At 37.0% G+C, this 15,397-nt stretch overlaps 1 protein-coding gene across 1 annotated transcript in view; it reads left to right on the top strand.

Moving 5' to 3' along the window:
• Nucleotides 1–15,397, top strand: part of CNKSR2 (connector enhancer of kinase suppressor of Ras 2) — a 182,366-nt gene that overhangs the window by 57,693 nt on the left and 109,276 nt on the right. The window contains exons 7-8 of the mRNA XM_009648809.1: nucleotides 3,893–3,952; nucleotides 8,659–8,727. Of these exons, the coding sequence (XP_009647104.1) occupies nucleotides 3,893–3,952; nucleotides 8,659–8,727 (129 nt within the window). The remainder of the gene's footprint in view (nucleotides 1–3,892; nucleotides 3,953–8,658; nucleotides 8,728–15,397) is intronic.

The following is a 15,397-nucleotide window of genomic DNA, read 5'->3' as shown; positions in this document are numbered from 1 at the left end:
TGTGATGTGGTGAAACTCTTGTGTACTGGGTAAAACAACTTTATGGATGGGTAGGTTTTGGTATTGCTTTTGGTTTTTTTTCTTTTTTTTTTTCCCTTGCCTCTATCCCTGCTCTGTTGCCCAGGTGTGGTTATGTGACTGGCTGCCTACACATGTTCTCCAGTGAGTATGGCTGCAGGGGAAGATACGGCCTGCAGTGGTTGTAAAGTAAGGGTGAAACGGGAGTCGTCAGAGTAGAAAATTCTTCTAAAAAGATCTGAAATGGATTAATGTGGTCAACTTTGCAATCACCAGCATGCTCCCATGAGTAATCACTTTTTTTTTTTTTGAGGGCTTAGAAGTTGTTTTATTTGTATCATTAAGCAGAATTTAATTTTATGTGTTTTTACACTATTGATGTTCTAGAAAGACATAAAACTGCCTTGCTTAGGTAGTATCTTTTGACAGGAAACAGACTTAAAAATATTACTGCTTGGCTGAAAACAGTGAGTGTGTTTAGTAAAGAAGCACAATACTGTATGCCTTCTGTTAGACAAAAAGCAGGTAACCAAGTTATAGCTACCACTTTTCCTTGGGAAGATTTTCTTCAACAGTCCCTTTCTATTTTATTTTTTTTTAATGTAGAACAAAATATCAGAGAACTGTGCCAAGGGTTAATCCTGAAGTTTGATTTTTCCTGCTTATATTATCATTTTAATCCTAGCCAGTTCAGCTACTATGATATGATTTCAAGTAGCAGATATTCACCTAGCTTGCTAGATTCAGAAATGCAAAGGTGAATCCACCAGAACACGAGACTGACTGTTCTGAGTTCCTCTTTGCCTACTGAAGCAAACACAAAATAAGGCTGGCGTGTGAAAAAGCACTCATAAAATACAAGTTGTAGGTACAGCAGAATGTGGCAGCTGGCTAAAGGTGCTCTGCTGGCTGCCTAGCTAGAAAGCATTTTCCAGGAATGCAGTGTACTACTGTTCCTAATATTTCTCCTGAGTTATTTGGCCTGAAATATTAGAAGAGCTGGGAAAAAATTATGAACAGGGTTCTAAGAACTGTTTGGGGGCAAAGAGGCACATGCAATGTTGGGTAACTTCACTAAGGTGATGTCACAGTGAAAGAGTAAAAATTTAGTTATGCGTTTGATGAGATGGAATTAGTATCTTCTTTTCCATACAGCATTGTGTAAAATGTGTTAAAAGTATATCAGATTCTGTTTTCATTCTTCAAAGAAAATAGAAAGAAAAGAAAAAAAAAGAAAAAAGGTAAAAGGTCTCTTTTTTAACCCTTAACTGAATAATATGTTGCACCAAGAAAAAATGTATTGTTTGAAAGTAGACTTCTGCCCGTAACTGATCAGGAGGGGCAATCTGTGATGTAATTAAGCATGATTCACCGATCTTTAGTCTAGGCATACATTTGTTCTTGATTCCTAGGGTGGTTACCTTATCATTATTTTCATCATACTAACTGAATTATCTACCTTTTATTTGTCCTAACCAATTCTTGTAAATTCATAGGGACCACGGCATTATCTTTGGGTACCTAAGATGTATATCTGCCAATTTGTTTCAGTACAAATGAACCGCACACACACTGATCTCCCTTGTATTCTTGATCACTAAAAGTACTGTTGATATTTTGCAGCCACAAGGAGGCAGAGGGGGAAAACTGTAAATGTCTATAGTATCTTATTTCCATTCCAGATCAAACAATAAGCCAGAAACATTCTCTTCTCTGTACCATTTCCCATATATTGTTCACTTAAAACAAGGCGTGGAGAAATGTGGATGAAAGGATAGCTTATCTTTCTGCTGCAAAATGTTACCTCTCCCAATTTAAAAGCTGCTTTGTAAATAGAATTATGTTGGCTCTTGTAAAATTGATGTGGCGTAGTACTAGTGTAACATTTATTAATTTTGCATGTTTGAAATAAAAATAATATTATTTTTTTTTTCAGCTTCCCTCTTCCCTCTCTTTCCCAATGCATGCAAAATCTGATCTTAGCCTTTCAAGAAAATTCTGCAAATATTCTTTATCCTCATTTGCTTCTTCAAAGCTTTTTAAGTTTCTAGAAAACAGTAGGTTAGATGTGAATTGCACTCACCACGATAGCATACTTGGATGACCTTACTGTCCTTCAGAATAATGCATTGCACAAAACTAAACACCATGTAACCAGTAAGTGTGAGATTTTATCCTCTGCTTTCAGCCCGATGTTTTAAGTTGAAAGCAGTGTGACTTGCTGTCAATAAAAACAGACTTTCTCCAGAAATTGCTCTGTGTGGGGACCTGACTCGTAGTTCCTGTCGCCATGAAGTCACCATGATTTCAGGTCTCGCCATGTTGCAGGGTGTATGGTCAGGTCACTTAGATCCAGATCCTGAAAGGGATTTAGGCTCTGTTTTTTATTGGTTTAGGGTAGGTATGGACCAAATAGCAGATACCAATGTATCTCAGCCTCTTGTGTGGCTCATTATCCTGTCTGTAAAATGTCTGTATATTAGTGTTTTCCTACCTCACAGGGGTGTTGTGAGGATAAATGTATAAGAAATTGCCATTCTATATTTGAGAGAATTGAATTAAGCAGGAAACTACGTGCATGGAGCCAATCAATGGAAAAAACTGCTGAAGGTGCATAGAGGAGCTGGAAGTTGAAAAGTGATGCTTGAGGCTTCTTATTTGTGTAGTAACAAGCAGATTCTTGCTTTGTTCTTTCCTAGCTGTGACAGCCCAGCATGACTACTGGATTTGATGCCATTACTGCTACATATTGTGCAGAGCAAAATAGTTTAGTTTTGAGCCCCCTCTCCTGAGAAACTCATTAAGTTTTTGTGGTTTTTTTTTTTTCTGGGGATATCATCCATTTTGTTAAGTGGGGATATTTCCTTGTCCCCACTACAAAAATGTCCATGAGTTCTGATCCCAAATGAGATTAGTCCAACCTGATACATCTTCTTTGCCTCTTCACCATGCTTAATCACCAGTGAGTGCACACTGTTCCTCAGGTAGGAACAGACTTCTTTGTGGCACTCTGGTTAAAAGGCGAAAAACTAGGTTATGGAGATCATGTTTACGCAAGGGCTCAATATTTACCTGCTTTCTATGAACCATTTGGGGGAGAGTCCTCAGAAGCTGTTGAATGCTTAATGTATGCCAATTATGTCACATTTTTCCTTCTTTCACTATCTTAGTGGATGCTGTTAAAATGTTTGAATTATGACTTAATGAAAAGTCATAATACCCATGCAGGAAATTCTGTCCATAAGCTATGCCTCCTTTTCCATATATTTTTGAAAGAACTGGAATAGCTAACAAAGTTGATGTTTTAAGTTTTCATCATTGAGTTTTATAGCTGACCTGTTCACTGAGATGAGCGAGGCTACCAGAAAGTCTTAGAGCCATTTTGCAAACACACTTTAGAGCACTGGGTATCGGTTTGAAAGTTATGTTTGCAGCATTGCCTACCAGACACTCTGGATCTTTTAAAGTCTTCTGTAGCTTCCAAAGCAAATTGGAAGTATTGATCATCCTAAGGCAATTTGTAATTCTGTTTGTTTGGGTTTTTTTGTAATCTGATGGTGGTGTTGTATTTGTAGTTGAAGGAGTATATTAAAAAAACCTGGGGAGCATTCATGGAGATTACTGTGGTAAAAGCTTTAGTTTGCTATTCCCAATTAGGGCCAGAATCATTTGGGCTGTTGTTTGCAAAGTGTATCAGAAAGCACTTTCCTATCAAGAGAGAAATTCCTCATGACATATATTAAAAGTCCACAAATCTTAAAAAAAGGAAAAAGAAAAAAAAAGGCTTTTCTTTTAGAGATATGCAAGTTATGTTTGGATGGTGATGGTTTGTGAAACACTTTAAAAATTCTTTCCCATGATGTCTTTTTCTTAGGGTATGTACATTAAATCAACATATGATGGTCTCCATGTAATTACTGGAACAACAGAAAATGTAAGTATTGTTAACACTGTATGTTCAGGCCTGGAAGCCTTTTTGACCTTACCTGTGGTTTATGCTTTCCCTTTGCTGTAGACTACATTTTGCTTGCAAAAGTGTGCTAGTTGGCTGTTGAAGACCAATAGCATGTTGGACGGCAGAAACGCTTGTGCTTGTTTACCTCAGAATTGAAAGAGTTGTTGCCAGCTGAGGACCAAGGGAATCAGTTTAGATTGGTTCTTGCAAGGCACCTAAAATGCTGCAGTTGATCAAGATCGGAAATAGTTGTCTGGGAGTTACCTTGCTCTGTGAATAAAACATAGATGTCTTTATTATGTATAGGCTGGTATGCTGGCGGTTGCTGCAGTGTTAGACAAACAACTTTTAATTTTCCATCTATCAAGCTTTATTTGGTAATAAATAAATGCATGGAAATCCCTTCACATTGACGAATAACCATCTATTTCTGCATGAACTTCTGAGTAATGCTTATAGAAAGGAACACTTATTACTGGTGTATTAATTCTCACTGAAGGTATTGAAGAGCAAGCAAAACATAATAGACTACTTTGTAACTACCTTTGAAATACGACCTCCTTTCCTTGTGCACCATATTTAGAGACCTGATTCTTAGGAAGTGAGCAGAATGATCATTTTGGGGGGAAAGGCTTCTATTCATAATCTTCAGTGAATATGGAACAAGCCACTAAACAACACTGAAACATTCCATAATGGTTTAGGCAATTCCTTTCAAAGATTTTGATGGCATTTTCTTAAAATGAAGCTGTCAGAAATGTTTATTTTATCCTGCTGCTGTGTCATACTGTGGAAAGTGCAAACTACCTACATGGTATTTGCAGCTGCTGCCTCTGATCTGCAGTGAGGTTCTGTTAACGTCTCAGTAAAACAGGAATATTATTTTCATCCCTTCATAGGAACTGCAATCTGATAGCCTTTCTTATTTCTTATTTCTTCTGCTGCGGGCAGGATATCCATGGGTTATACCCAATAGATAGTATCTGTCGTAGAACTTCTGTGAATGCTACCTGTCTCAGAATAAGGAAAACGTAAGGAATTTCAACCTTGACATCAAAATTCTAGGGAGTCAGACCTACAGCTACAGATATCATCAGTTAAATTAGCAAAACTAAGCAAAAACAACAGAGCCATATTTGAACTTAATCTAGAAAACACACAAAAGAAAGAGGATGGGTTTTACAGTTGAATTTCTCTCAGATTAAAAAAGGAACCATTTCTCTCCATGACTTACTAATATTGGATTTAATTTCCCAGAGGCAAAGAGAAGAATAAAATCTTAATGCATTCCCTCAAAACTCTTATCTTTTCTGATTCATGAATATAATTTAAAGCCATGCCAGGAAGCTTCAGTCGTGATGACTTTTCTGCTTTCGTTACTGACTCTTTCACTCACTGTAACACCCTGGAGCTGCTCACAGCAGACCGAGAAACTGCAGTCTGCTATCTAGGGAAAAACCTGTTGTGTGTTAAAGCATTTGTGAAAATGAGTAATGCCTTAGAGAAAGTAAGGTGTCTCCTGCTTTTAAACACACAGCTGCTAGCTGCTTCCTTCAACAAAAAGAGAAAAAAAAAAAAAAAGGTATGATTCTGATAGATGGGAGGAGAAACATCTAAGCAGCATGGCCAGAGCAAGGTCACGACAGTGCAGATGTGATGTGACTTATTGACGTTGGCATGTTTACTATTTCTGATACAATTTAACTTCTAGGAAACAGTAAGAATCTAAACTCTCTTCCCTTTGAACAAAATTTTGTGGCTGCTTTCTTTCCAGTTCTGCTCCTCCAAGGGAGACATTGGCACAACTTTTTGTCTGACACTTTCCAGAAAGATCATAGAGAGACCCTTGTCTTTTTAATAAACACAGTGGCATGGCAGTGCTAGCTGCATTAATGTAACGTGGTAGTTTTTGTAACCACCTTTCTTCTTTTTCTGTTTGCCATTGGAGATGTTTGATATCCAGCTACAAAGCCCATTAGTGTTTGGATCTTTCTGTTCGGCATTAGGAGTCATCTCTCCCAGCACATCAGCCCTGCAGTTCAAAGCAGTCAAGCTCTGAAACTTGAACTGTGAGAGAGCAGGGTTCCTCACAGGTCACTGCCCCATAAGAGCCTCTCTCCGGTGGTCCTGTAGCATTAGAGCAAGCTGAGCTTTCTGGTTCATGTCTTCTCTCTTTTGTTTGGAAGTAACAAATCTAAAGGGTGTACTGGTCCAGCAAGAGATTACAGCTTTCTTGTTGAGTAGCCCTTTTAGACCACATTGGGGAGATTCTTTCAATTCACAAAATAAATGTGTTCTTCAAGTAAGGCCAATTTGTAATTTGGGTTTCCAATAGAAAAGAGAATTTTCTAAAGTAATAGCATGTGGTGCTTTTCCAGCAGGAGTGTAACTTTGAAGGGGATGCTCCCAGTGTCCCCACTTACTGTGCACTGGTTGAGTTTGCAGGTTGCCCTTAGATCTCAGGGAAGAGAAGCCTTTCAGAAGAAATAACACAAAAATCTCTGCTGTGGGCACACAACAATGTGCTCCAGGGGGTCTAAACTGGTCTTTCAGACAGTGTGGGTATATTGGGGGAATGGGACAAAGACAACATTTAGCCTAAATGATAAAATTAAATCTATTCTGAAGAATAAATCCTAAGCAGGTTCTGAGCACCTTGTATGGTATCAATGTATGAGCCTCACCAACAGGTACTTTCATCTGTTGTTCAACTCCCTGTTGAACCAAATTACAAATTTGCTTAATGATCACCATATACATCTAAAAAAGAAAGAGCTTATCAGTTCTCCTCTGTTTTCCTTAAATAGTCATGATAAAAGATACTATTTCCTTACAGCAAGGTCTGTATTCTTGGGAAGAAAAAGTTCTAAGGAACAAGAGCTGCAACCTCTTCATAAGACCGCAGCCTTGAGACTCCTGTATAAATTATTTTTACCTCACCTTGCAGTGTGTTTGAGGCGTAATTGCAAAGAGTTTTTTATTAAAGTAGCCTGTTCCAATTTGAAGACTGTCAGACCATATTTACCAGCTTGGTAAACTGCTACACAAAATACCTGTTTTGTCAAGATTTAAGCTGCAAGTGCTGAATTCAATACAGGAGAAAGTTTGTATTGTAATACTGTCCCATAGAGTTCAAGGGTAATGACAGAAGATTCACTTGCATTGACATTTTGAAAGTCTTAGGTGTAATTACATCTGAGCTAGAGTAGCGTATTACATAGGAGGATTACAAAGATTGTTAGAGGTATGAATGGGTACGTGTGAGTAGTGAAATGACAGGCAGAGGAATGATCATTAGAACATAATTGCCAGTGTTAAAGTTTTTCCCCAAGTCACTCAGCCAACACCTTTAATGCTGAAATAGTGCCAAAAAGTTAAGGCTGCTGTTCTTTATGTAAGTAAAATTACACTTTTACCAGCCCAACTCAATTTAGGATGTTCTGAGCAGTGTCTCCTGGGACTGAGTTGTGAACGACACTTCTTTCAGCCTCATGTTTCGCTTTGATATCTTCCATTTAAACACTGTCCTTAACTTAGGCCATGAATGATGTGGAATTGTACTAGAAAGTCATGGTGTAGCTAAGGGACATATATTTTGAATGGGGACGTGGTACATAGGTTATTACAAACAGTCCACATTTCAGGCCTGCAGCATATTCTCTAGATGACCTGCTATCTCACTTGAAAATGAATTTAATTTCATTCCTTTCTGTAAAATTCATAGTAGCTTTTTGGAAACCTGCTTCTGAGCAGCTTTTTAAAACTGTCAGTCTCACCTTCTACCTTTAAGTTGATTAAGTGCCTTCATAGGCTGGCAGCCACAATATTGAGAGAAAAATCATAGCATTGTCACTCTATGAAAAGCTGAAGGAACTTATTTTCCTCTAAACATAGGGGTATTTCCCTCATAAAACACTTAGTCTACTGTAAATATAGAAGGCAGAAGGGAAAGTTTGGGGGTGGAGGTGTCACTTTATGGGGGAGGGTTGGGGTTTTTTGTTGTGGGGGTTTTAGTTTGGGGTTTTTTTTTGTTGTTGGGGTGTATTTTTTAGACAAAAGCAAAGAAGAAAACTACGTTGGTTTTTGCAAGTGTGGTCTTTGTAGGATTTTAATGCTAGTTGCATTTCTTTCACCCTAATCATGACCCAGAAACTAAATTACTGTGTAACTTTTATGATCTTCCTAGCTGGTACCTAACCTAATCCTCTCTCCTTTTGTACGCTTTGAAGAACCATAATTTACTGAAATTCTCTGCAATGTATTGAAACATTGTAGAAGAAAAAGGCAATGTTGTGAAATTTGTTTATGAGGAATTGCCAATTAGTCTTCATAGGTTCAAAATTCAGCCCAAGGCTGGCTTTCAAGGGTTAAGAGACATCAGGCATATTAAAGCACTCTTTTGGCAGAATGAAATTAGAAAGAAATCCTTAGGTCTCATTTATCCTTTAATAAAGAAATATTCATACCTTTCTTAACATTTGATTGTATTGTGTACAATGGTACAGATTATTTTTCTCCAACAACAGTGAATTGATTTATTAAATATTTCTTTAATTCTTTATTTCACAGTAGAATGTCATTATCAATCTAATCTGATTTACATAGCTTAGCAATCATACTGCTGAAAGAGAGATGATGACCAGTAAGAACTGTATTCTTTATCATCTCTTTTATTTTAAATTCAGTCACCTGCAGATCGGTGCAAGAAAATCCATGCTGGGGATGAAGTGATTCAAGTTAACCACCAAACTGTGGTATGTATAACTATGTTCTGTGTCAATTGGAGATAGCGGTGTCATGGCACATCAGCATGTGTAGAGAAGAAATGTGTAGAAATATGTGTTTTTATAAATCATTATTTATTCTTACATCTAAATTTTCCTTTTCTCTTCTGAAACCACATAGTTCTTAAGTCCCAATGCTCTGAGTATCACTGGAGGTATCAAGTTAGGCTAAATAGTTGTGTCTTGGGATATATGTTAGGGTATTTTCCACTCTATTAATAAATATATACCCACACTCTATTAATAAATAGTTGGTTTTAGTGTAGTAGAAGGTTTCTGTCAAAGGGATGCACGGAGTTGGAATTGTTGTGCTCTTGTGGGTTTAAGAACAAGATTAGTTCAGGGAAGCTTGAAAACTTACCACTTTCCAAACATATTGGAATGTGTAGAACATGGTTTTCGGGAATAAAAGCATGTACAGTTCCCCAATTCCTAAGGTGTTTAGCTTAATTTAAATACAGATTTTTAAACTTGGAAAATCTTTCAGATATGACAGGCAAGAAAACTAATACCATGCAAGTTGCTCTTTCTGTGAACAGACACATGTTAGTTCCTGGTAATTTTATTTATGATTGGTGAACTGTTGAAATAAAATTACCTTTTCTAAGGTAAGGCTTGGTAACAGAAAAGAGCAGACTGTCAGTATAGAAAGCAACTTCTTTTTCCAAAGTATAAAGTTTCTTAAGAGTAGTGAAAGTCAATATATGGTATTAATTACATGTGTCCTTGCAAGCAATTTAACTGACCAAAGAAATGTTCTAGATTGCCATTATTAATATAACAGTTGTTTGTTAAAAGTGTGTTTCGTCATTCCCCATGGGCTTCCACTTCTAGCTTTAGGCCATTGTATATCATGTCAGCTCCTCTGCACAAATTAGTGTAATATTTCAGTATACCCTCCAGCTAAGTTTGATATCAAATATACTGTACATATGTGGAACTTAACCAATGAGAAGCTCTCTTTTGAGCTATGCAGTGTAATTTGATAGATCTAAGCAGATCAGAGTGAATTTTAATACTTTTTTGGCCATATTTGGATTCTTCATAAGTATTGTATCCCATGATTGCTTACATGCACAGCTGATGACTGATTTCTTTATTTTTCTTCACTGAGAAAGCTGATGACATCTTAGAATATTATTATTTTGGCTTTCAAAATGTATGCACTTCTGAAGAAGCACGTCAACAAGCATTCAGTCCTTGTGCTAGCTAGTTTTTACAGCAAATTCTGATGGTGCTATATAGCAAAGTTGCCTTGTCAACCTGAACATTTCCAGTCAGCTAGTATTTATTCTAGTTTTCTTGGCACATCTACACTGCACGTATTTGATGGAAAGATCAGATTCTTACTCCTAACACTACAAATAAAAATGTTTTGGCAAGCCTTAAGATGAGCTTTCTTACCTAGTTGGATGGAATTTCGAATGTTTGGGTGTTTTGGCTTTTGCATCAGTGGAGCTAGGTATGAGACATACAGAAAAAACAAATTGATTGTAGTCCTAGGAAAAAGGACCATAGGGAGCTAAGATAATTTAATATGTATAGTAATAGACTAAATCACATATTTATGTATGCTCTTGCTTTGTTGTATAAACAATATAATTAAAATAATTTACATCTTTGATATTATATATAACTTCCTTGTATTTTAATGTCTCTTTTCCACAGCAAGAGTCATCTAGCATTCTTTTAGAAATGTGACAGAACCTCCCATGTTACCTTTACAAAGGTGCACTTCATTCACTTTCCAATTTGTAGAGCCCAAATATTTGATCTTTTCCATAGGTACTGCACCATTTTAAAAATCTTTTTATTTCTTTTGGCAAGAGTCTAAGTCAGTCCTTTTGTACCCCAGCCCCTGTGATAAGGAATTTACTGTCCATTTCTAGGAATCTGTTTTTCTGTGGAGAAGAGGTATTCTTACTTACAGTGATTCTTACTTAGGAGACTAAGAATTCTGAAGACATAACATTTTGCCTTTTCAGTTTATTGATTTTTTTCACACTTCATATACTGCTCAGCAGTTCAAAACACAGGATCTGCTTTTCAACTTACTCCTTGTAACTTATCATGTGTTATTACTCATATTGACTATATAAATAACTATGACTAAATTTTTTAAAGATCTAACTCTAAAACTGTAGGGAAGCATTGCTCACATGTAACTCTTGTTTAGGTGCTGTCTTGTAATTGAAGAATCAAACTAAAAAAAAAAATTAACTTTAGATTTATTTTAGAGTTAAAACTTTCTTTCTGTATTTTCTTCAGTTATTTCAGTGTATTCTGTTTGTCAAAGTGAAGTTAATACTTGGCTTTCAGTAATATAGATTTCAAAGAATTAATATAAATATGGGGAAGAGAAGTTCCATGCAATTATTTTAAAAATCCAGTTTGTTAGCTAACACTTTTTAAAAGAATCACATTTTAATAATTATGAAAAGGCTGTTCTTTCAGAAAGCCCACTGGCTTTCAAATAAGCAGTATGACAAAGTAGGGGAATAGTTAAGTGATTTGTATTGAAATTTCTTATACATGTCCTAATACTGGTCGTCAAATAGTTTTAAATTCTCTATTGACATCCTCAGTTTGCTTGTATTGATGCTTAATCTTCATAGTATTTCGTCTGGCAGTGAAATCAAAGGATTTCAAGTGAGTGCCCTGATCTTTTACTATGTTGATAAAAAACATGCATAACAGGATGTATTCCACTTGTTGCTGGCAGGATGTCTGGAATGTAAATATCTTTTGAATTTTTAAAATAAAAAAGATTGAGCGTGAAGTCAGTGAAAAGTTAATGTTCACAAAAAATGTCCTTTAAATTGTGGTTTATTGAGGTTAGATAGCTATGTCAATCTTCTGTGTCAGTTTTGCCTTACGGAATAGTTTTTTTTTAAATAGCTCTGTAACTAAAAGGCATGACTCCCCCATTAAAATTCAAAGGTTTTAGGCACTGTCTTCCCTTAAACTTCCGTGTAAATTCCATCCTTAACCTCCTCTAAAAGCCTGTCTGTCTAAAATATTTCCAATGTAAACAAACAAACAAAAAAAGTCATTCAGGCAATTCAGAGTTTGCACTGTACTGTAGTGTTCATGTTTCTGCCCATATATAATTCAGGAAGGTATTTTGCCTCAAGATAGTCCTCCTTTTAACCAACTGAAAGTGCAGGAAACAATATTATTGCTCACATGAATTATTACTGTTCACAATACTCTTTCTGATTGCATCAGTGATAAAGCTGTAGAGAAAATACACCAAGCAGAAAACAGGGAGGTATAGACTCAGGATGATGTAGGATTCTTGAATAGCAGGCTGGTTTTGTGTCATCCCCTGTGCATAGTTTTAGTTTCTTTATTTTGGGCACATTTTTGGCACATTCCATATACTTCTAATACAATACTTACAGATTTAATACAAGTATGATATGACATGTGAGAGACATGTGAATTCCCAAAAATTGTGTTTGTTAGCTAACACTCATCAGAACATGTGTAAATACAGATGATGGAAAAAATATGTTTAATTTAGAAAAATAAGCAAATATGGTCAGTTATTGATCTATTTCTTGTAGAAGCTGGTATCTTTAATGCCTATTAGTTACAATTGAAATTGGATTTTTTTGGAATCAGGTAGTATGTAGATAACACCCAGCTTTTATGTGGCATGTTCCTTACTGTGGAAACTCCCATGGGCTCTTGTGGGCCAAGCCAAGTCCACAGAGTTAGTTGCTGGAATTCTTTTTGTATTTACAGTACAAAAACTTTGAGGAGATTTTGCTAAAATTCTTCTGAAACACAGTGGATACATTTTCAAGACCATACCTTGCTTTTCTGCAAGGGTAATTACTTAAGAAGGGTATGATACCTTTCTAGATCCTTACCCTAATTTAATCTTTCGTTAGAAAAAGTAAGGAAGAGGTTTTTTGGTTTCACTGTACAATTGGTGAGAAGAGGTCAACTTGCACAGAACCCCACAGGGCCTGTTGGGAACTGGCAAATTCCAGCTGATAGAAAATGCTGAACTTAGGGTGCGCATGAATCTCTGGAGTGTATACATCCAAAATGTAGTTTGCAGTGGATATTGCCTTATTTTGGGAAAAACAAAATAAACCGCCTATAAGTAGAAAAATAATGTTGCAAATATTTCTGTTTATTCAGTTTTTCTGCACTGTTTAGCAGGATCTGTTTCAGATCCAAGCTATGTTTTTTGAATACAGATATTTCATTTAAGGCCTTATTAACTTGGCTTTGAAGGAAACGGTATTTCTAAAGAGACTCGGTGGGGAAGTGGAAGGGTCTAAGGGAGGGGACAGCAGTGTCAGTCCAAGATTTTGAGGTTAGATGTTTGACACCTTATACAACAACTTCCACTAATATCTTTCTTTTAAAATAATATTTTTGTTCTCTTATGGTGCTTAACTTGAACAATGGAAACAGTGCAGCAAGATCATAAGAGTTCAAAAGAAATATTCCTTGTGCTCAGCTTCTTTCTGTAACTGTTATGCATGTGCTTTTATGGAAGAGATAGAGTAACAGCTCCCAAATCATGATTTTAATCCTTTACGAATCCTTGGGCATCTTCTGTTTATAATGGTTTGATAAATATTAACACAAATATTTAATTTTAAAGGTAGGTGGGATTTACATCTAAAAGCTTTTTAGGTGTATTCAGAAGTGTTAATGGAAGTCTTTATGGAAGTAACCTAGTTCCCTGCAGGGCTCTGTCTTGAACTTGAGGAATGTACTTTGATTTTGGCAAACTCCAATTTCCCTCTCAAAATTTCAGTTTAATTCTTTATTCTTTCTTTACTGTCTCCATAAGTATTGCTGATACTGATAGAGGAACTAAATTGTCATGATCCTCTCGAAAGGAAAAATCTTCTTGTGAATTTGCAATTCCCTTTAACATGGAATTTATATGGTGTTTCTTATGATCTCTTTTCTACATAGATGCGCAAATACACACAGAAATATATTATGTCCCATATGTCAGGGAAGTGTGATATTGCAGAAATGAAATGTGTGAGGGAAGATGATCTTTTGTTTCCCTATGGTGAGTGCAAATGTTTTTACATGAGTATAAATCGAAAAGAGAAACAACGTGACAAATTTGACAAATGCAGATGAATTATATTGTGCTTTCCAAGAAATATTCTCCAGGGAGAAAGGATTCTCAGGTACTCTGAAAGGAGGTAGGAGTTAGTCTTTTAAGGAGTTAGGAAAGTGCCCATGTGTGTGTATATAGATATATTTCATTTTAGTCTTCCACAAATATTTTTCAAATGAAGTAAATGTTTGGGAAAACAAAATTAATGGAGGTCATTGGCATCAATTCCACGGGTAAAGTATCTCTGCTTTGAGAACAGCCCCACTTGGATTTGGAGTTTGGAGTTTGAATGGGCAAGGACTCTCCTGCCATTTCTGCAGCACAAATGCTGGGTGTGCTTGTCCATGCAATCTGTTTTCCATTGACCCCTGGGGCTTGTTTGGAGTTGATATGTGAAACACACACTACTTTGATGAGCACAGGCTCATTTTTATGTAAATAGCGTGCTGTGTCAGTGTGGGCATCCACTTGCACTTCTAACTCTGGCACGGGAGATCAGCTAACAAACAAGTCATTGTCGCATCTGTGTTAGATAGAGCAGCATAAGCTTGGCCAGCCCACGCTGCTTCGTGTTTTTGCCAAAACTTTAAATAATTTCCCTTTGTTCATTCCACATGAAATTTTCATGCTTAACTACACACCTGTGTCACCAGCCAGTGGAATTAGTTCAGTTGCAGCAGAAAGCCATGCTGTGCTGCCTTTCAGCAGCTACCTGTCTCCTAGATGATAACAGAGCTTAACTATGTGAGCGCTTCTACCTTACTTTAAAGTCAGCCTGCTTGGCTTAGCTGAAAGCATTAAACCTGGTTGACTGCACCCCAGAATGGAAAGGAAACACCTACAGGGTCACTCAAAAGTCACAAGTGGTTGTGGAAATTGCTCCTTACTCCTTCAGGCTTTGTGAGTGGCAGGTTTGGTCCTGTGACCTGGGCACCGACATCCCACTTTCAGTGCGCTCTTTGATCTGTGCTCCAGAGCACCTGACCACGACCCTCTGCTGCAGATATGGTGCACTACAGTACTTGAAGTACATATACTGGGCATGTTAAACCTGATCTGTGGGATTGGTATACTATTGATGGAGCTGTGTAACAGTCAAGCTCCGAGAGGCCCAGATTGCTGTAGGAGACCTTTGAGGAAGTAACAGAAGAAATGGGTGCAATGGGAGGTACCCATCCTCTCATATGACTGGGACATGGATTCAGTGGCCGTACACTGTATTTCTAGAAGTATTCTCTGCCAGCTCATTGCAGTCTTGGTCACCTGTCGCCATTTGCTGTGTTCCACAGCTCACAGAAAAACATAGGTATCTTTCTGTCCTGGCTGTACCCCAGAATGGGCAACTCTGTTATCACTGAGTCCTGGTAGTTTACTGATGTGACTAGATGAACATATATGAATAACCATTCAGCAGACTATTGAGTTCTTCCATTATTTTTCTTTGGAAAAAAATATGTTCTTTCATAATTGATGACATGGACTGTTCTGTACGGCATTGACTCCACTTTGGGAATATGCACCTGGGCTGACTTTGAA

This window comes from Egretta garzetta, unplaced genomic scaffold, assembly GCF_000687185.1.
Source record: "Egretta garzetta isolate BGI_Z169 unplaced genomic scaffold, ASM68718v1 scaffold111, whole genome shotgun sequence".
In the NCBI taxonomy this organism is placed as follows: domain Eukaryota; kingdom Metazoa; phylum Chordata; class Aves; order Pelecaniformes; family Ardeidae; genus Egretta; species Egretta garzetta.
This window is presented reverse-complemented; position numbering and strand designations above follow the sequence as displayed.